We start from the raw sequence: 20,040 nt of genomic DNA on the forward strand, positions 1-20,040 counted from the left end.
CACCTGTTCAACACAGAATGTCGCTGGTTCAACACGTCTCCGTCCTCGATGGCGTCGATCGTGAACTAGAGTCTGACGTTGGAGAAGATGTCAGATCCATTCGCCGCAAAATTAGCTACGATGTCCTTCAGCCGCCTAGCTTGCCTGTGCCAGTTGTCGAGCCCGCCCCGGGTGTCCCAGCGTATAAGTATTCGGCACCGACGAGAATAGGTACGTTCGCGAGAAGTAAGGAAAGCATTAGCTGACCCGTCTAGCCCAGGTCATATTTACGATCCTTGCATGCTGGGTCGCATCGGGGATTGTGTTTGGATTCGCGGCACTGAAGCCGGTTTTGATTGAAGAAGGAGTTTATCATGATCTGTGCACCGAGGAGGAGTTGCGTGACGGAGTGGAACTGTGTAAGCAGCAGGATCTAAGGTATGGATTGGTATCTTTTGGATTGCGGATTTCGTCTCTAACGTGCTTAGTTTGAACCTATTCTTTACTATCGCGTCTATCACTGCCAATGTGTCTGCGCTCCCGGTTGGCACGATTCTCGATCGCTATGGGTCCCGCGTCTGTGGTTTTATCGGCTGCTTTATCCTGGCAGCTGGAAGTTTGATTATAGCTTCCTCGTTTCGTCGACCAGGTTTCGAGGGGCTGCTGGCTGGTAATTTCCTCTTAGCTCTGAGCGGGACTTTCATCTTCGTGCCATCTTTCCAGATCGCCAATGCGTTCCCTCGATATGCAGGCTCGATCGTCGCCTTTGTGACTGGGGCTTTTGATGCTTCGGCTGCCGTGTTTCTGTTCTACCGATCGGTCTATGAGGCATCTGGCCGGACCTTCACACCAGATCAGTTCTTTCTGGGATACCTGATCGTGCCCACGCTGATCTTCCTGGCTCTGCTCACTTTCATGCCGCGTCGCGATTATGTCCCACCCTTCGAACTTGAGAACAAGATGGAACAGGCGGAGGACGCAACTCGCGATGTGCACGAGTCCGACGATGAAATCGAGAGCGACCGCGAACTCCGGCGAGTGCGCAGTAAGCGTGCGGAGCGTCGGAAGCAGAAAGCGCGCAAGCTTCACGACGTCCTCGGTAGCAAAGATGAGATACAGTCTCGCGCGGAGAGAGAAGAAGATCGTCAACAGACCAGTCAGGTCTGGGGTGTGTTGCATGGATTGCCCGCTCGCAAGCAGATGATGACCCCGTGGTTCATTCTGATTACTTTCATGACCATTCTACAAATGATCCGGATGAATTACTTCATCGCCACCATCCGCTCGCAGTATGAATACATGCTTGGCTCGCTCGAAGCAGCCGAACAAATTAACGGTTTCTTTGATGTCGCACTGCCTGTCGGTGGAGTTTTATTCACGCCGTTTATCGGGTTTCTGCTAGATCGCCTGAGTGTACCTGCACTGCTTGGGCTGATCGTGGCTTTCACCACTATAATCGGCGTGTTGAACTCGATCCCTACGATATGGGCCGGCTATATGACAGTCGTGCTATTTGTGTTGTTGCGCCCATTGTATTATTCTGCCATGTCGTAAGTACATCGTTGAGCCTGAACTTCTGAGAAATTCTAACAGTCACAGTGACTATGCTACCAAAGTCTTTGGGTTTGCGACGTTCGGTCGCGTCTACGGAACTATCATCTGCCTTTCTGGACTGGCAAATTTCTCCCAGTATGGATTGGACGCCCTCACCCATCTCACATTCCATGAGAATCCGATCCCAATCAACGCATTCTTGGCCGTATCCGGGTTTGTGGTCGGGATTGCGTTGGTCGGCTATGTCACTGTACAAGGCCATCGATTGAGCGTCCAGGCAGATAACGACGAGGAAAGGGAGCCCTTGTTGGAAGAGGAGGAGGAAAGCGATGGATATGAAACGTTTGCTCGGTAATTGGTGAGCATTTCTTTATCCCCATTGATGAATTAGCGTGCATTTAGGTTGTAATAATACCATGTCCATTTCTTCAACCAAATCCTCGTGCTTGTCTCCCCACAGAATAACCCGCGATCGCGGAGGCTTATCGTGAGCTCTTATCGGAGATTGTCGTGTGCCGACTTGAGAATAGTGTAACATTCCACAGAGTCCATTCTTGGTGGTGAGACAATTGTAAGTCTGATGAGTCCATGGACTTCACGGTGACATTGGAAGTTTGTGCTTCTGTTGATGTTCCTTGGGAACTTGGAGAGACAATTGCGTTCAGGTACGGAGTACTTCGTATACAATTTCGCTATCTTTCCGAGGAATTGGATGAGGAGACATGAAGAAACTGTACACAGTAGGAGTTGGAATGAGGGATCTTGGAATTCGTCTGATTGTAATTGTCAACCGGACCATGTCACAATCAATTGAATCCCAATCTTTCCGTGTCCCCGCTATGTAGCTCCGGTATCGAAGCAATCCGGAGAGAAAGATCCACTGGAGTCTTTATCGGTTTTGGTTTTCCGACGGAAAAGAGATGAAAAAGAAGAAAAAAGTCTCGTGATTGGTGAGATAAGGACCTTATCATGGTTTCCCGATCACGGGATTTTTGGTTCCCCGCCGCCCTCGGTCAAAGTAGGGAAATGTTATTCGGATAATGTGCATCATAAATTAAATTCCATTTCCAATTCCAATTCTCTCTCCTTACATCTCCCTCTATCGTATTCCTTTTCATCTCGACGTGTAGTTGTTGAAGTTGCGCTCGCTTCCAACTCCCTACGTCATTCCCCGAGCTCTAGCAATGGCGGCGTCTTGGTTTGCTCTCCGCAGCAGCCGTCAGCTCGTGCTGCGGTCGCGTGTCCGAGCTGGTCCCTCTCCAGTTTCACTGCGATCGGCTTCAATTTCTCCATTGAACATTCGCCGTGGCCTTCACACCCAGCAGAAGCAGCCCGTTCGCGGTGTCTATACTAGCTCCGTGGCCGCCCACGGTGACCCACACCCACAAGATGTCTTCCAACCCCTCGATACCTTCCCCCGTCGCCACATTGGTCCCTCACCGGACGCCGCAGCCGAGATGCTGGCTGTCCTGGACCCCCCGGCCCAGAGCTTGGATCAATTCGTCAAGCAGGTGCTCCCCGAGGACATCCTGTCGAAGAAGGACCTGAAGATCAGTGAGCCGCACGCCGATATCAAGCTACACCGCTCCAGTGTGCAGGGTGGTCTGGGTGAGACCGATATGTTGAAGCTGTTGGATACCTACCGCAAGCAGATTGATGTCTCTGGCAAGACCTACATTGGTACTGGATACTACCCGACCATCGTTCCCCCCGTTATTCAACGCAATGTCCTCGAGAACCCCGCCTGGTACACCAGCTACACTCCCTACCAGCCCGAGATTAGCCAGGGTCGTCTGGAGTCTCTTCTCAACTTCCAGACTCTCACCACCGAGCTCACTGGCCTTCCCTTCGCCAATGCTTCCGTTCTGGATGAGGCCACCGCCGCCGCCGAGGCCATGACTATGTCTTTCGCTACCATGCCCGCCTCCAAGCAGAAGAAGGCCAACAAGTCCTATGTCGTGTCCCACCTTTGCCACCCCCAGACCATTGCCGTGATGGAGTCTCGTGCGGAAGGATTCGGAATCAACCTGGTTATTGGAGATATTCTCGCTGATGACTTCAAGCTCATCAAGGACCAGGGTGACCACCTCATTGGTGTCCTTGCCCAGTACCCCGATACCGAGGGTGGTGTCAATGACTTCCAGGCTCTTAGCGATTCCATCCACGGACAGGGTGGTACTTTCAGTGTTGCTACCGATCTCCTGGCTTTGACCGTTCTCAAGGCCCCCGGTGAGTTCGGTGCTGATATTGCCTTTGGTAGCGCCCAGCGATTGGGTGTCCCCATGGGCTTCGGTGGTCCAAGCGCCGCCTTCTTCGCCTGTGCCGACAAGTACAAGCGTAAGGTGCCCGGTCGTGTCGTCGGTGTGTCCAAGGACCGCCTTGGCAACCGTGCTCTGCGTCTGGCCCTGCAGACTCGTGAGCAGCACATTCGTCGCGAGAAGGCTACTAGCAACATTTGCACTGCTCAGGCTTTGCTTGCTAACATGACTGCCATGTACGTCATCTACCACGGACCTGTTGGTCTCAAGTCCATTGCCCAGCGCATCATGTCCATGACCTCTCTGCTGCGCCAGAAGCTGGTCTCTCTTGGATACAGTGTCCCGGTTCGCTCCAACGTCGAGGGTGAGGCCATCTTCGATACCTTGGCCATTGAGCTTGAGAGCGCTGCTGAGGCCGATGCCGTTGTTGCCGCTGCCCGCGACGCCTCCCTTTTCTTGCGCCGCCTTGGTGGTAACAAGGTCGGTCTCTCTCTTGACGAGACTGTCGGTCGTGAGGAGATCAAGGATATCCTCAAGGTCTTTGCTGATCTGAAGTCTGCCGCTCCTGCTGAGATTGATGGTCCCCTTTCTATCGCCCCTGTTCCCGCTGCTCTGGAACGTACCTCGGAATACCTGACCCACCCGGTCTTCAACACCCACCACTCCGAGACTGAGATGCTGCGTTACATCCACCACCTCGAGTCCAAGGATCTTTCTCTGGCTCACTCCATGATTCCCCTGGGATCGTGCACCATGAAGCTCAACGCTACCACCGAAATGATTCCTATTTCCTGGCCCGAGTTCTCCAACATCCACCCCTTCATGCCTGCTGACAAGGCCAAGGGCTACATCCAGATGATCGATGATCTGGAGGCTCAGCTCGCCGATATCACCGGTATGGCTGAGGTCACTGTGCAGCCCAACTCTGGTGCACAGGGTGAATTTGCTGGTCTGCGTGTGATCAAGAAGTACCAGGAGGCGCAGGGTGATTCCAAGCGCAACATTTGCCTGATCCCAGTTTCTGCTCACGGTACTAACCCTGCCAGTGCGGCTATGGCTGGTATGCGGGTTGTCACCATCAAGTGTGACACTAAGACCGGTAACCTGGATCTGGATGATCTCAAAGCCAAGTGTGAGAAGCACAAGGATGAGCTCGCTGCCTTCATGATCACCTACCCTAGCACCTTCGGTGTGTTCGAGCCTGGTGCCAAGGAGGCCTGTCGCCTGGTCCACGAGAACGGTGGTCAGGTCTACATGGACGGAGCCAACATGAACGCCCAGATCGGTCTCTGCTCTCCCGGTGAGATCGGTGCTGATGTCTGCCATCTGAACCTCCACAAGACCTTCTGTATCCCCCACGGTGGTGGTGGTCCCGGTGTCGGACCCATCGGTGTCGCTGCTCACCTTGCACCCTACCTTCCCTCGCACCCTGCCAGCGAGCACCTCCAGGCTAAGCGCGGTAAGAACGGCTCTGCCCCCATCAGTGCCGCCCCCTGGGGTAGCGCCAGCATTCTCCCCATCACATTCAACTACATCAACATGATGGGCGACCGCGGCCTCACCCACGCCACCAAGATCACCATCCTCAACGCCAACTACATCATGTCCCAGCTGAAGCCCCACTACCCCATCCTGTACACCAACGAGCACGGCCGCTGCGCCCACGAGTTCATCCTCGATGTGCGCGGCTTCAAGGAGACCTGCGGTATCGAAGCCATCGATATCGCCAAGCGTCTCCAGGACTACGGCTTCCACGCCCCCACCATGTCCTGGCCCGTCGCCAACACTCTGATGATCGAGCCCACCGAGTCCGAGAACAAGGCCGAACTTGACCGCTTCATCGACGCCCTGATCTCCATCCGTGCCGAGATCGCCGAGATTGAAAGCGGCAAGCAGCCTCGCGAGGGCAACGTCCTGAAGAACTCGCCCCACACCCAGCGGGATCTGCTCACATCCGAGTGGAACCGTCCCTACACCCGTGAGCAGGCCGCCTACCCTCAACCCTGGCTGTTGGAGAAGAAGTTCTGGCCCACTGTGACTCGTGTTGATGATGGTAAGCATAGCCCCAGCCCCCTTTGACCTTGTGAATGAATTATGCTAATACATAACAGCTTTTGGTGACCAGAATCTGTTCTGCACTTGCGGCCCCGTCGACGAGACCGAATAGATTATATGATACCCCTGCGCTTGGCGCTTTGCGCGTGAGATTCTTTAACGACTCCGTGGTTCCTTTCTGTGTATACATTCAACATTTCTTTGTATTGATGATGATGATTTTCCTACTGGTTTAGCTTAGACCTGAATTCAAAAATAATTCAATGTTACGATTACCTCAGTATTAGAATGAATATATTGTCTCGTTCTTCCCGGGCCAAGTTTCTGTTAGCATATTCAAACCAGCCTTCTTCCAAATAGGGTATAGTGGAGATGTATGATTTCCAGGGAAGTTAACAATTGGCAAGTTCTATTTCTTTCTTCCATTGTCTCTTAGATGCATATGATCAAATACTCCCATCAATTATTTCTAAAAATCCCGAAATCCGACGATACATCTCCACCGGATTAGAATACATAGGGAAATGCCCACTCTCTGGAATCTGTGCCAATTCTACACCCTCTTTCTCCAGCTGTCCTAGATACGACAACCCGCGATTCTCTTCCCCAAACATAAACATCTTAGGACAAGGCAGCTCCAGAAATAATTCAATCAAAGGCTGGTTATCCGATAGATGAACCATAGACTCGAAAATAGGCCGTACAACCCCAGCCCGAACCCTCGCACGCAGAGTACTCGCGTACAAAGGGCTAGCAAATGATTTGGCCTCGCGAGTACGCTGAATAAAAGCATCCAGGAACGCATCCGGATCGTCAGATGGGAAATCAAATATCTGCCGGCTCAGGAAGCAGTCTTCCGGGCCGAGGTTTCCTTTGATATCGATAAAGCTCAATACTCCAGGATGACGGTGGGCAAGTAATAGAGCTGTGAGTCCGCCCATGGAGTGGCCCATGAGATGGAACTTGTCGATCTGGAAGTATGAGAGGACGGCTTCTGCGGTTTCGACTAGGAAAGGGATATCTGTCGCGGAGAGGTTGTCACTCGAGGAGTGGCCGCAGCCTGGGGCGTCGAAGGCTAGATATCCGTAGTGCTGTAAGGAGGGATTGATAGTTATGTCTGCTAGGTCTTCCTTACATGAGCCAAAGCCATGGAGGAAGAGAATTGGAGGGTTGGAGTTCAGCTTGTGGATTGTGGAGAGATTGAGGTTTACGCCTTTGACTTGGAGAGGAATTGTCGTGTATGTGAGAGCCATGGTGATGTAGATGCGTGAAATATGAATCAAGGGATGATGTAAAGAGCGAGATCCTGCTCTCAGCTAGAGCAAGAAAGGGCTTCCGTATAGATAGCCGGAAAAGAAGAAAGAAGAGAGAGGAGGAAGTAGACTAGCAAGCGCCGGGGAAAAAAGAGCGTATAACCTGAGCAGACACTTAAATAGAAGCTAAACTATATAGACGGCTTTTTCTGACACAAAAGATGTCGGCAAAAGAGGTTTTCGCCGATGTTGGTGGAACCATGGATGGAAGGATCCACTACCCATGGTTCATATCCACACTTTAACTACAAGCTTCATAATAAATCATACATTCAATGCAATTTGAACAATGGATATGATTTCATTAATCAGTGTATTGACGTGGTTCGGCGTCATTCAGGCATCCTATATTTCTTTTTAAAAATTTTAATTCATCAGTCATTTAAACAAATGGCAGGTATCAACAGTGGCTATCGTCTGACGATGAAAAAATACTGGAATAAAGCAGCATTCTATATTCCGGGGAGTAACACATAGAATAGAACTATAATGACAGGCAATGGTCGGAGAGTTGACTCAGGCTCTAACAACAATATATCAGGTCTTCATGACTTGGCCAATGGCATACGCCACGTATTGGACATTGCCATCATTTAACCCACACAAACTCATCCTCCCCGAAGGCAACAAATAGACATGAAACTCATCTCGAAGTCGATAAACCTGCTCCTTGCGCAGCCCAGTATAGCTGAACATTCCAATCTGCTTCTCAAGATGTACCCAATCCTCCTCCGTCTCTATTTCCAGTCTCTGTTTCATATCACGCCTCATACTCCAGATTCGCGAGCTCATCGTCTCCAAATCCACTTTCCACTGCGCTGTCAACTCCTCATCCCCAAGGATTATTTCAACAATCCTTGCCCCAAAACGTGGTGGATTGGAATACTCCGCCCTCGCGATCGCCGTCAGTTCACTAAGCGCACCCCGCGCCGAAAAGTCCTTCGGCACAACCAGATGCAAAGCACCGACGCGCTCGCCATAGAGTCCAAAATTCTTCGAAAATGACTGCGCCACACACAAACCCGGGTGTGTTTCGGATTTGAGGAGATTGTCCATGAAATGGCGAACTGCCCACGCGTCGCCGTCGATATCGCCGGTCGCGAAACCTTGGTACGCACTGTCGAAGACAACGAATAGGTTCTTTCGCCGGACCAAATCGGCGACTTGCATCCACTGAGACTTTGACATATCGATTCCAGTGGGGTTGTGTGCACAGGCTTGCAGGATGATGACGTCGTTAGGCTCGGCCTGTTCCAACGCATTCAGCATCCTAACCATGTCAACCTCTTTCGTGACAGAAGAGTAGTAAGGATACTCTGAAACTGCTACTCCAGCCATCTCCCAAATTGCCTTATGATTGATCCATGTTGGATCAGGGATGAAGACGTGGTTTGGGCGGAGATGGCGGGCTAGGAATGTGGCTGCGAGGTGATTTGCCCCTGTACCGGAGACTGTTTGCACTGATGCTATGTTGTCAAGCCTAGGTGCGACAGGCCCGAAGATGAGATCTTGTGCCAGCTTGATGAAAAGTGGGGAGCCTGCTATGCCTAGGTATTCGTGGGTGGTCTCGCCAAGGCGTTCCTTTGCCTGGACTGGTCGTCAGTCTCTGACCATTTTTGCGTTGCGGTTGAATTGCCTTTTTGACGCTGGGTAGAACCCAGGGATTCCCATTTTCATCGCGATATGCGCCAGCAATAAGAGATACTTTACTTGGGTGAGTGTCTGCATCAAAGTCGGCCATTAGACCAAAAGCAGTGTCTGCGGGAGCAATGGAGATGTCAAGATATTGGTGTTCCATATTGAGGCTATTCTTTGAGGTTGTCCTTTCGCGAGTAAAGTAGGGATAAGGTAGATGTAGAAGATCATAAGGTAAAGAATTTTGCAGCCTTGGATGGAAAATTGACTCCCGCGATATACTTCGGCAGCAACGGTCTTGTAATGAGTCGCCGAGGTACTGAATCAAAGTCTTGCCTACCGAAGTGGCAGCAATTCAACTTGTCGGGTCGAGGTTCGGCGTATTCGCCCTTTCACCGATGTGGCCATATTTTGAAGAGCTCCTTGGCGAATGGCAAAGCATATCTTTACCGATCTCCGTCATAGGTGAGTTTACAAGCAACAAGGTAGTCATAATGTGCTATGAATCCGAACAGACTTATAAGATGCATACCCCAAGTTACTTCATCATATCGGAGCCACTTCAACTGAGCTGATCACCTACCAACCCCCACAGTCGACAATGAGCCAATCCAAAATTTTAGACCGGCTCTCCGCACTCGATACCAATACAGTGTCCGATGCCTTAGATTTTCTCCAGCTTAAGGGAGCTACATACGGCCTACAACCACTCTGGGATTGCGCGAAGATAGTTGGACGCGCTAGCACAGTCAAAGTGGGCATCAAGCAGGACGCGACTCCCACTGCCCATCTGCTTACACCGGTCATAGATGCCATCAAAACCGATGATCGCATTCTAGTCATCTCTGGCGGCACGGAGGGGGTCTCATGCTGGGGAGATATCCTCGCCAATGCCTCGCAAGTGAAACATATTCGCGGCACTATCATCGATGGCATGAGTCGCGACATCGACGGGAGCCGGGATATTGGATATCCCGTGTACGGTCGCGGGGTCACCATGATAAGTGCGCGCAATCGCATAGTGCAGCTGGACGCTGGATGCCCTCTCCAGGTTCGAGGCGTCACGGTCAACCAAGACGATTACGTGATCGCCGATAGATGTGGGACGGTGTTCGTTCCAGCCGACCGCATTGAAGAAGTTGTGGAATTGGGAGAGCAAATCGATCGGCGTCAGGAACTTATGGTTCGGGATGTTCGAAGTGGTAAACCCGTTTCTGAGGTGATGCATGACACGAAATTCGAAGCCATCCACCCTGCCACAGCGTCAGCGGTTGCGGCTGCACCATTTTCAGGTCAAAGCATAAAGAAAGCGAGTGCCGAAGATCAAGAGTTGTCAGCACTATTTGCAAACTCAGATACCCCTGGAGTCTCTGATGCGCTTGACAAGCTTGGTATCCCCGGACAAGCGTTCAATATCATGCCGTTGACAAACTACAAAAAGACCACGGTCGGGCCAGCCTTCACTGTACGCTACGTCCCCGCCAGCAATCCGCCAGGAAGTGTTGGTGATTTCATCGACGATGTCGCTATAGGCGATGTAGTAGTCATCGACAATGGCGGTTGCACCGATTGTACCGTTTGGGGCGACATAATGACACAGTACGCTGGTCTACGCGGAATCGCCGGAACAGTTATCGATGGTGTGTGTCGAGATGTGAACCGTGCGATTGACGATGAATACCCGATCTTCACTGCTGGACGTTGGATGCGAACCGGTAAAGATCGGGTTCAAATGGGGGGCGTCAACGAGTCGATTGGCATCGGGAAGGTACGTGTACAACCTCGCGATATCGTTGTCGCTGATGCAAATGGTGTGGTTATTGTGCCACGAGATCGAGCCCGTGAGGTAGCGGAAGTCACACGAGAGATTGAGAAGAGTGAAGAGGGAATCAGGGAATTGATCGCTGGCGGAGTTTCAATTGCTGAGGCGAGGGAAAGACTTGGTTATCATATGCTGCAGCGCAAGTGATGCATATATGGCGGGATTAACATTATTCACATGAGAATTGTTTATCTCTTGTCCGAAATATTCAGGACGTTCAGTATTGAAGTTATATGCAAATGTGTGTTGAAAATGTAAAAAGCTTGCCTGTTGCCGAAGCAGTGAGCATATTCAGTTTATACGGTAAGATTGTTTCTTAAAAGAAGTCTTTAAGTTATTATAATATCCTTGATACAATAAGTTTCAGATACTAGCAAGTTTTCCAAGGTTGAGGCTTTTCTCTAAATGAACCGTCATTCACTCCATATACAACTTGTCTCAAGTTTTCATTTCTCTATCACAGAAACTCACGAGCGTGCAACTTCTAGCTCAGTTCTATACCAGCTCTGAATTGCTCTAATATCATAACTCATCGCCACAGTATCAAAAACCTTCAGATGTTCCTTGCTTGAAGCTCCATCGTTCGATAACCGGCCGACCCATTTACCATGCTTTCTCGCAGCTGCCACGATATTTTCGATGGCCTTAATAAATTCAGGCTCATCGCCCCTTGCAGGCACATAGCCAAGAATTGACAGTGCGAGATCATTCGGTCCAATGAAAACCATATCTTGACTGAGATTAGCTAACCGACTTTGTGTAGAAATTGTCACTTGCTCACATACCGACACCGGGCACCGCGCAGATAGCGTCAATATCCTCAACTCCCGCCTTTGATTCAATTTGCAAACAGGTGATGAGTGTTTCGTTCGCGGTTTTCAGGTATGTTGGAAGATCAATGCCATGAGTGATGGCCGGGAACGCTGAACCTTGTCCCCGAAGTCCCTGCGGCGGGAACTTCGAATAAGAAACCACTGCCCTTGCTTCTTCCGCACCATTTATCTGGGGTACAACAATACCGCTTTCACAGTTAGTGACGAATTTACAAGATTCATTCCACTCACTGTGCACCTGCGTCTAACGCTCTTTTCACTAAGTCCGAATGGGTCATTCTAAGCCTAACAAGCGGCGACACTCCCAAAGCCGCTATAGCAGCAGTTGCACTGTGCATGGAATCGTCGCTGATATTTCCATGTTCACAATCGATGATAATGCCCTTTTAGAGAATTAGTAAGGAATATGGAGAGGGAATGAAATGCGGACATCGACGCCGGTTTGAGCGACCACTTGCGCAGTTCGAAAAGAGGGAAGACCCATGAAAGTCAAGATTGGCTTCGTATTAGCTCGGAGGGCATTGAAAAAGCGTAAAGTTGAGTTATGAGTCAAACTCGTCCGCGCTGATTTGTATGACATTGCGTCAGTATATTCCCGAACAAATTCGAGCGCTGCAAAGACAGAAAAGAATTGCTGCAAAGGAATGAATGTGAATCAGATAACGCAGTGAGGATCAAATACGAGACTGGATTCAATAGCAATCATTCTAAATGTTTGGTGTAAACATATGGACCACCGGCAACATGAAATTATCCCGAACCGCTACCGGTGACTAACACTGACAGCATTCAGTACTAGTTGACGGCTCAGCAGATACCTATGTCTTTCGAAGATTTCTCTTATCTCAGCAGAACGAACAGCTGCTATAACAAAGATGTCCAGCACAACTTGGTTCAATACCAATAAATCTTTATCTCCAACAGAAAAGGGATCGCTTCCATACGACCTAGACTATCTATAAGCCATACGCCACCTGAGATCCCACAATTATACCCCGGATAGGAATTCGACTGGTCCATTATGTTCATAAGGGGTAGGATAAATTTACCAAGCGAATGCCGACGCTTTAAAATTTATGCACGAGCCATTAGGAAGATATGCGTATTCAGACGCGGACCGCAATCCGATTGGCTGAGAATTGTAGCTTATCTTTAGCATCAACTTTCTGACAGAAATATTCGACAATTGCCTGCAAAGAATCAGACCTACGTAATCCCTGGCTTTTAATAAGTACAAAGTAACCGATTGGGATGGACTACAGAGGGTCTTATCCGGGGGCCTATGAAATCTCTATAAGATGAGCACACGCCGCGCGAAATTCATGAAGTGGCAACAGGAAATTAGCCCAACAGAAAATTCCTCGTTACTTTCAAGTCTCCATTTTGACCTTGAATACTTTGCCTGGTCTTCAAAAGAGTATGGCAGAAGTCGGAAATATCGGATCTTCTAATCTTACCAATGATTATCGGAGTATGCCATCGGATCATATTCCTGGCACGGAGATTCTCATAGTCAACGAATCAAATGGAATACACAGAGATGAAATAATTCTCATCCCGAAGCCGCAAAATGACCCTCATGATCCTCTTGTAAGTCCGTGACTTGAGGGTGTGGATCCTGTACTAATAAGTGTCAAATCTAGAACTGGTCCATTTGGTGGAAATACGCATGCCTTGTGAACATGCTCTTTCTCATGTTCCTTGGGAATTTCTCTACTCTCTCAATTTCCCCCTTGACACCTGTCTTGATGGAACAATTCAGTACCACTGAATCGAAGGTCGCTGCCCTAGTAAGTAACAGAGGATACGTGAGTTCGGTCGCCTTAATAATCCGGTATCCTCATCTAGACAGGTGCTTGCATTTTGGCTTTAGGTTATGCAAATTTCATCATCATTCCCTGCGTCAACATATTCGGTCGTCGATCCACAGCTCTTACATGTATGTTGATCTGTGTTGGTGCGAACATCTGGCAAGCCGTGAGCACATCGTATCATTCTCTTCTCGGTGCCAGGGTCTTGATTGGAATTGGCGCTGCATCAAGTGAGAGCATTATGCCGGTAGTCATATCCGACTTGACATTCTTGCATGAGCGAGGGACGTGGATGGCTACTTATTTGTGAGTTTTTCATCGCTTCATGGTGCATTGGCTGACCTTCATCAGTTGGGCGTACTTTTTCGGAGGATGGGTGGGACCCATTGTTTCTGGCAGTATAGCCGACCACGTTTCTTGGAGGTGGTTTTTCTGGCTGTCGACTATTCTTAATGTGGTAAGTTCTGATCGCTTGTTCAACATTTCCAATTAATAATGAGGACTACAGGTTAGTTTCGTTGGTATGTTTTTTGGTCTACCCGAGACGAAATATTGCAACAAATCGGATCTATCACCGGATGTAAGACATGAACTCTCACAGTCAACAATTGAAGGAACAACAACAATCGGAGAGAAAGGGTCTAAACAACCATCAGAAATCGACATTGAAACCCAATTGACCAGACCGGATTTGCATCCTCTTTTGGGCCGCGGATATCCCAGTCCCAGTCAGAGGTGGCGACTGTGGAACAAGCCAGATACTATGACATTCAAGCAACTTTGCAAACATGTGCTCACGCCGTTTCATCTCGCCATATTTCCGATTACTCTTTTTGCATCTCTGGCGGTTATGGCAGGCTCAGCTTGCCTGCTGGTCTTGAACCTCACTGAGTCTGAAGGATTTTCTCGTGCTCCATACAATTTCTCAACTGCATCCGTGGGATTTACAAATTTCGCACTAATGGGCGGTGGTATCGTTGGTCTAGGAGCGGCAGGGCCGTTGTCTGATTGGGTGTCTATGGTTTTGACCAAGAGAAATAATGGAGTTCGGGAGCCAGAGATGCGGCTATTGACTTTTATACCTTTTATTGCTATTGCCGTGGTTGGAATGACGGTAGGTGTTACGCTTTTTTGATCGCCAGCACATGTGCTGGTAGCTTTGAGACTCAATGCTAACCTTACTAATTTGAGTTAGGTTGCCGCTGTTGGTCTTGAGCGTATCTGGCCATGGGAAGTGGTAGTAATTATTGGCTTTGGTTTCACGGGAGTGATAGTTATGGCAATCCCGACTATCGCGACTACAGTAAGTGTTTACCGAAAGGAAGCAATGCATAACCTAACTGGTATTCTAGTACGCAATTGATAGCTACAAGAACATGGCTGGTGAGATCATGGTGTTGGCGACAGTTGCAAAGAATACATTTGGGGTAATGTTATATCATCCTGGCGCCATGGTGTTTGAATCTAACGATTATTCATTTAGTATGGACTGACGTACTTCATAATACCATGGGCAACTGAGCACGGATATCTTTATCCGATTATCACGGTTGGAATGATTGCGGTCGGTATTACTCTGATCGGGTTGATTCTTTTCTTCTCCTTTGGGAAGACATTTCGGCGATGGACAAGAAATTCGGGAGTACACCGGGAGTCTCTATAGTATATTATCACTTCATGCCAGACATAATATGATATCAAATGCCAAGGCTGGGAAGTTGAAATTTTTTGAAATGACTTCACAGGAGTCGTAAATAAGAATCTATAATACTTTCTACCCCTCACTAAACATTTCATATTGCAAAATTGAGTCGTCAGGCAACCCGGAAGAAGACAGCCATTACAGGGGCGAGTAGCGGCCATATGGACAGATCATTCTTTATTATATAACTAGAGTTCACCATGTTGACCAATTTTATACTGTATTGTACTAGAAAATCCATAAAATCTAACGTTTTTTGACCCTTTTCGATATACTCTCGAAGTATACTTTAGAAAGGGTAGGTACTGGAGTAGATACTGCAGTAGGTACACTTGAGGCTACCTGGGCAGGCTGTAGGGAACATGATTTAATTAAGTCGAAGCCATGGGTATTTACAATTATGTTCCTGATCGGGTTAGACAAGGTGTATAAGAGTAACTAAAGGGGTAGGTGGCGCAATCCCCGGCTTTTGGAGGATCTGTCCACTTGGCCGCTACTCGCCTCCGTAAGCCAAGCTGGTCTATTACCGGTGAAAATTGCGAGTCGGACGGATTAGTGTAGAACTGAAGACCCAGGGAGCGGAAAGATCAATTTGTTCAACCTAAGTGATTCATCAACCCAGTCCACAGGAAGCGAAAACTTAGGCATGATGGACTAATTTCCCCCTCGTGGGACCTGATCGACAATTCTATAAGAGTTGACACTAGTACTAATCTCTGCTTCCGTCCAAGCGTAGAACTCTTGCGCCTCTCTGATATCCTCGTTTGAAATCTGCGGCGGCCAGTCATACTTCATGACGGAAGATTTATTATCTCCTCCAAAAAGTACAAAGTCGCCTTCCTCTGCGGGGAACTCATGGCGCAGTCCCAAAATATGTCCCAATTCATGCAGGAAGACATTTTCGAGATACTGCTTCGCATCATCCTCCAATGCTCTGCTGTAGATGTAGAGGTGATTGGATGATTTGGAATTCGGGAAAAATGCATCAGCAAGTGTTCCGCCATTGTCACCATTGTATTGAAGGGTAAAAACGGCAGAGTCGGCATCGTCGACAAGCTTGAAGCTGACACCCAGCCCCATGTCGTTCCATGCGTTGGTGGCTTTCAAGAGCTTGTCTTCTGCGTACGATGCGTCTTCATCGGACTCGAAGAATTCAGTCGCTACAGCCCATTTTATAACGGAGCCGGCTTTCCAGCGTGGTATCGTGTTCTTCCAGCCAAGGTTGATTTCCTCTTCATGCGACTTATGTATCTTGGTTTCGGCTTGCATTTGAGTTTCGCAGGGGTATTTGAAGGGAATTGATCTCCCTTTACTGTATGACTAGATTAATACGGACTTCAAATTGGGTTTGTAACTCGACGCACTAGTTGTCAAGGCCATTGCTGATGCCCGGCATGGCTAATGCTTGAGCTGTATCGCGGAAAAGATATTATGAACAAGGTTTGAGGGAAATTTTTTCGTCGGGTAGCAATTGGAAGGGTTCGATGCTAGGTATTTATAGCCCCGCCAGATGGGTAAACTTTTGCTTCGAGTCATTAGCGAAGCGTGGTTCATGTTCTCCATACGTGGACATAATTGTCTGGGTGGATCTTCAAGTGCGGCTTCAGCTCGGCGATCTATGTACTTCCCGGGTAAGCCCCACAGTTCAGCTGTGGCTTAGATGAAGTCCCGAATGACATCACTTATCAATTAACTGTTCAAAATTTGATGGAGGCATGCTGCCTCTTTATTTGCTATTCAAGCTGGGCTTGGGGATATAGTTTTTAACCAAAAATACCCGTCCAGTCTGGGTTGACTGTCCCAGACGAGTCATAAGTCACCCCATAATACAGAATGCCGGCCAGTAATGTGTAAAAGGCCAAGACCACAGCTAGCGAGCCCTCATTCGAGTTGACTCGAAACATTGCTCTTGGAGTGATCTTCGGGACCAGAACAACGACGTATATCGCAATGGTAGCAATAATTGAGATAAGGCCGAGTTCATTGAAGAAACCAGGGTTCCCATCGAAAAGGCCAATGTAAAATATGGCAATACTGACTATGGAGGCGCAAAATGCTATGAGAACGACGAGGGGAGCAACATAATCCAAAGTATTGGACACGTTATAATGGCGCCACGCAGGTATTGTATTTGCTGAGCTGCCATCGAGTTTCAGAACCCGTGTGAGCAGTATGAGAACTTCCCCGAATATGATAGAGATGCCGAACATCATTGCCCAGACCTGAGTCCATGGAATTCCTTTCATAGCCATGAGTTTTATGACTTGGAACTGGCTTGCACCCAGGATCATTAATATCCACCGCATCAGTATCGAATTCTCGGCGGCCTCTTTGTCCCAAGCGCCGGATTCTCCTTGGAAGCGCTCATTCAGTTCGAATTTAAGATTTTGAAGCCACACCTTGGGATTACGGCTGGATCCAAGTAGGACGAAGAGAATGAATTGTACCACATCGGCAATGCAGACTATTGGCGATGCGCGGATGTAAAATCGGTGATTTCTTGATTTCATGCAGAGGATACTACCACATGGTTGGGTCATGGCTGCAAGTGCCATTGCAAGCAACGCAAACCATGCCACCTGCCATTTGACTTCCGAGGACGAGTCTAGGTACCTGTTAAAGATGACCCTGTGCGGGCTATGGCATTAGCTTACTATCTGAATCACTCATGGTTCCTAGGCTGATGTCGCCAATGATGTAAAGTGGAGAGAATATGTCCTGGAAGATGACCTTGCTGTCAGAATTGCCTTGCCTTACAAGCTTGGAATCTCAAAGAACATCAAGCTGAGGTCACTTGTACACAGCCACGCTAGTGGCCTAGAGCGTCAGCTTAGATGTTTGGATAGTTTGCAATGATTTGGATGGTTTGCATTCTTCTGTTGTTATCAGTGCCCCTCTTACAATACCATACAGATACAAGCCCCACACACCCATTTTTATCTCGCGGATAAGCCGTGAAACCCACCCGCGCCTGTATAATTGTAATTTTCAATACCCTATCGGAGCAAGCCGATCACCGGGTACAAATACCATGACAGATCCGCTGTCATTGTCAAGTTGATTCCAGCTCAACCCAACCCGCCCGCGCCATCAGAGACGGTCAGAGCCGCTGTCTAATATAGAAGGAACAAGCGGATACTACTCTGGATCTCGTGTGCCCGACTGTGGTGTGAACCCCTGAATCACAGATATATCAAGGTCTCGCATTCTTGTTAGCGTTGTCAACTCTGTTCTTTTTGTGACTGCTGAGTGGATCCTGATCTACATCCAAGACTTGCATTATATTGCTAGATTTGTACTAGACTTCTCAGAACCGATAAACATCGACTCTGCTTCTATCTTGATTCATCCGGGTTTCTTAGCAACTCTAGAATCAGACTTCATCATGTCATCTGCATATGAGTTGACGGTATACTTTGGCACTTTCATTCACCTGCCTCGTCTAGAAGACAAACCTCGGTCCAAGCCACAATTAGTTCGCAATCATGGTGCACTCTGGGTGTCTGCAGTTGATGGTCGCATCAAGGGCTATGACTGGCAGATTCAAGATGAAACCGAGATGCACGAATTGATAACGCGCAATGGCTGGGTCGATGCTGATACCATTCTTGACGCGACCACGAATGGAGTGCACACACCTGTGAAGATTGTCATTTCAAACTCAGAGCTAAACGAGTTTTTTTTCCCAGGCTTCATTGGTAAGTTTCACGTCCACACGCGCACTTCATATCTAACAATTCTTAGATACCCACATTCACGCTCCACAATACCCAAATGCCGGACTCTTCGGTTCAACCACTCTTCTAGACTGGCTGGAGGAATACACATTCCCCATGGAATCAGGCTTCGGCGCCAAAACCCCAAGCCACACCAACAATCCCAAAGATGCGCCCCCTTCCGCCATCCGCATCTATGACCAGGTCATCTCCCGTACTCTATCACACGGAACAACATGCGCCTCCTACTTCGCAACCATCCATGTCCCCGCCACAAACGCCCTTGCTCGTCTGTGTCACAGCAAAGGTCAACGAGCTTTCATCGGGCGCGTCTGCATGGATAATCCATCCTTCTGTCCTGACTACTACCGCGACGCCTCAGCCACAGACTCAGTAACAGCAACAAAGTCTACAATTGAATATATCCACGCTATGGACCCTGAAGGCACACTGGTGAAACCAATCATCACACCTAGATTTGTACCGACATGCACCCGCCCTGCACTCGAGGGCCTGGGTAAACTCGCTGCATCATACAATCCACCCCTACACATCCAAACGCATATCTCGGAGAACGTCAACGAGGTCGCTCTCGTCAAAGAACTCTTCCCGGAATCAAGCAGCTATGCCGGTGTCTATGACACTTATAATCTACTTACGCCACGCACTATCCTCGCTCATGCCGTGCACCTCACAGCAGAGGAGCGTAAATTGATCCATGCGCGCGATGCAAAGATCTCGCACTGTCCTGCTTCCAACTCCGCTCTCGGGTCTGGTATTGCACCTGTCCGTGTCTTGCTCGATGAGGGGATCACGGTTGGTCTCGGAACAGATGTGAGTGGTGGGTACAGTCCCAGTATCCTCGAAGCCACGAGACAGGCTTGTCTTGCGTCTCGCTTGCTGAGTCATACGACCTCTTTCGCGGAGCATCAACATCACCATGCGAATGGGAGCGGAGATGCAGGTTTGGTTGGAAGGGAGAAACTTTCCGTAGAGGAGAGTTTGTACCTTGCCACGCGTGGTGGCGCTGCGGTCGTCGATATGGCGGATGATCTTGGTGGGTTTGACGAAGGGATGATTTTCGATGCGCAGTTGATTCAGCTGGGTTCTGTGCGCGATATATGGCAAGACCTAGCTGACGGGCCTGGAAATCTTGTTCAGCCCGGTCCGATTGGTAATGTTGATCTCTTCGGCACAGAGAAGTGGGAAGAGAAAATCCATAAATGGGTCTGGGGTGGTGATGACCGGAATGTCAAGGCTGTGTGGGTTGCGGGACGATTGGTTCATGAACGTATTTAGATTTGATGACGAGTTTCCTTTATATATCCAATACTATTTCTACATCGCACTTTAGTCCCTGGC

The 20,040-nt window shown here is 48.9% G+C and overlaps 10 protein-coding genes across 10 annotated transcripts; 5 read left to right on the plus strand and 5 right to left on the minus strand.

Annotated features, from left to right (window-relative positions):
• Positions 1-17: 17 nt before the first annotated feature.
• N7520_002343 (putative MFS transporter) lies at positions 18-1,888 on the plus strand (the record flags this gene model as incomplete). The annotated part of the gene is made up of 4 exons (XM_057136278.1): positions 18-210; positions 255-417; positions 468-1,529; positions 1,579-1,888. The coding sequence occupies 4 exons, from the start codon at positions 18-20 to the stop codon at positions 1,886-1,888; spliced, it is 1,728 nt and encodes a 575-aa protein (XP_056998964.1).
• An 829-nt stretch (positions 1,889-2,717) lies between these two features.
• N7520_002344 (glycine decarboxylase subunit P) lies at positions 2,718-5,958 on the plus strand (the record flags this gene model as incomplete). The annotated part of the gene is made up of 2 exons (XM_057136279.1): positions 2,718-5,844; positions 5,903-5,958. The coding sequence occupies 2 exons, from the start codon at positions 2,718-2,720 to the stop codon at positions 5,956-5,958; spliced, it is 3,183 nt and encodes a 1,060-aa protein (XP_056998965.1).
• Positions 5,959-6,292: 334 nt separating this feature from the next.
• N7520_002345 (alpha/beta fold hydrolase) lies at positions 6,293-7,099 on the minus strand (the record flags this gene model as incomplete). The annotated part of the gene is made up of 1 exon (XM_057136280.1): positions 6,293-7,099. The coding sequence occupies one exon, from the start codon at positions 7,097-7,099 to the stop codon at positions 6,293-6,295; it is 807 nt and encodes a 268-aa protein (XP_056998966.1).
• Positions 7,100-7,696: 597 nt separating this feature from the next.
• On the minus strand, positions 7,697-8,957 carry N7520_002346 (uncharacterized protein; the record flags this gene model as incomplete). The annotated part of the gene is given in 2 exon segments (XM_057136281.1): positions 7,697-8,751; positions 8,771-8,957. 2 exon segments carry the CDS (start codon positions 8,955-8,957, stop codon positions 7,697-7,699), a joined length of 1,242 nt encoding a protein of 413 aa, XP_056998967.1.
• A 438-nt stretch (positions 8,958-9,395) lies between these two features.
• On the plus strand, positions 9,396-10,763 carry N7520_002347 (RraA family protein; the record flags this gene model as incomplete). The annotated part of the gene is made up of 1 exon (XM_057136282.1): positions 9,396-10,763. The coding sequence occupies one exon, from the start codon at positions 9,396-9,398 to the stop codon at positions 10,761-10,763; it is 1,368 nt and encodes a 455-aa protein (XP_056998968.1).
• A 320-nt stretch (positions 10,764-11,083) lies between these two features.
• N7520_002348 (HpcH/HpaI aldolase family protein) lies at positions 11,084-12,029 on the minus strand (the record flags this gene model as incomplete). Its single annotated transcript, XM_057136283.1, has 4 exons — positions 11,084-11,346; positions 11,402-11,637; positions 11,681-11,832; positions 11,880-12,029. 4 exons carry the CDS (start codon positions 12,027-12,029, stop codon positions 11,084-11,086), a joined length of 801 nt encoding a protein of 266 aa, XP_056998969.1.
• Positions 12,030-12,868: 839 nt separating this feature from the next.
• N7520_002349 (uncharacterized protein) lies at positions 12,869-14,923 on the plus strand (the record flags this gene model as incomplete). Its single annotated transcript, XM_057136284.1, has 8 exons — positions 12,869-13,039; positions 13,093-13,239; positions 13,298-13,566; positions 13,612-13,717; positions 13,769-14,374; positions 14,456-14,563; positions 14,613-14,687; positions 14,744-14,923. 8 exons carry the CDS (start codon positions 12,869-12,871, stop codon positions 14,921-14,923), a joined length of 1,662 nt encoding a protein of 553 aa, XP_056998970.1.
• Positions 14,924-15,616: 693 nt separating this feature from the next.
• On the minus strand, positions 15,617-16,231 carry N7520_002350 (uncharacterized protein; the record flags this gene model as incomplete). Its single annotated transcript, XM_057136285.1, has 1 exon — positions 15,617-16,231. One exon carries the CDS (start codon positions 16,229-16,231, stop codon positions 15,617-15,619), a length of 615 nt encoding a protein of 204 aa, XP_056998971.1.
• Positions 16,232-16,725: 494 nt separating this feature from the next.
• On the minus strand, positions 16,726-17,502 carry N7520_002351 (uncharacterized protein; the record flags this gene model as incomplete). The annotated part of the gene is made up of 1 exon (XM_057136286.1): positions 16,726-17,502. The coding sequence occupies one exon, from the start codon at positions 17,500-17,502 to the stop codon at positions 16,726-16,728; it is 777 nt and encodes a 258-aa protein (XP_056998972.1).
• An 845-nt stretch (positions 17,503-18,347) lies between these two features.
• N7520_002352 (uncharacterized protein) lies at positions 18,348-19,977 on the plus strand (the record flags this gene model as incomplete). Its single annotated transcript, XM_057136287.1, has 2 exons — positions 18,348-18,660; positions 18,707-19,977. The coding sequence occupies 2 exons, from the start codon at positions 18,348-18,350 to the stop codon at positions 19,975-19,977; spliced, it is 1,584 nt and encodes a 527-aa protein (XP_056998973.1).
• Between the last annotated feature and the right edge of the window lie 63 nt (positions 19,978-20,040).

The sequence above is a fragment of the Penicillium odoratum genome (assembly GCF_028828045.1).
Source record: "Penicillium odoratum strain IBT 22623 chromosome Unknown utg000002l_segment0_segment0, whole genome shotgun sequence".
Taxonomy (NCBI): domain Eukaryota; kingdom Fungi; phylum Ascomycota; class Eurotiomycetes; order Eurotiales; family Aspergillaceae; genus Penicillium; species Penicillium odoratum.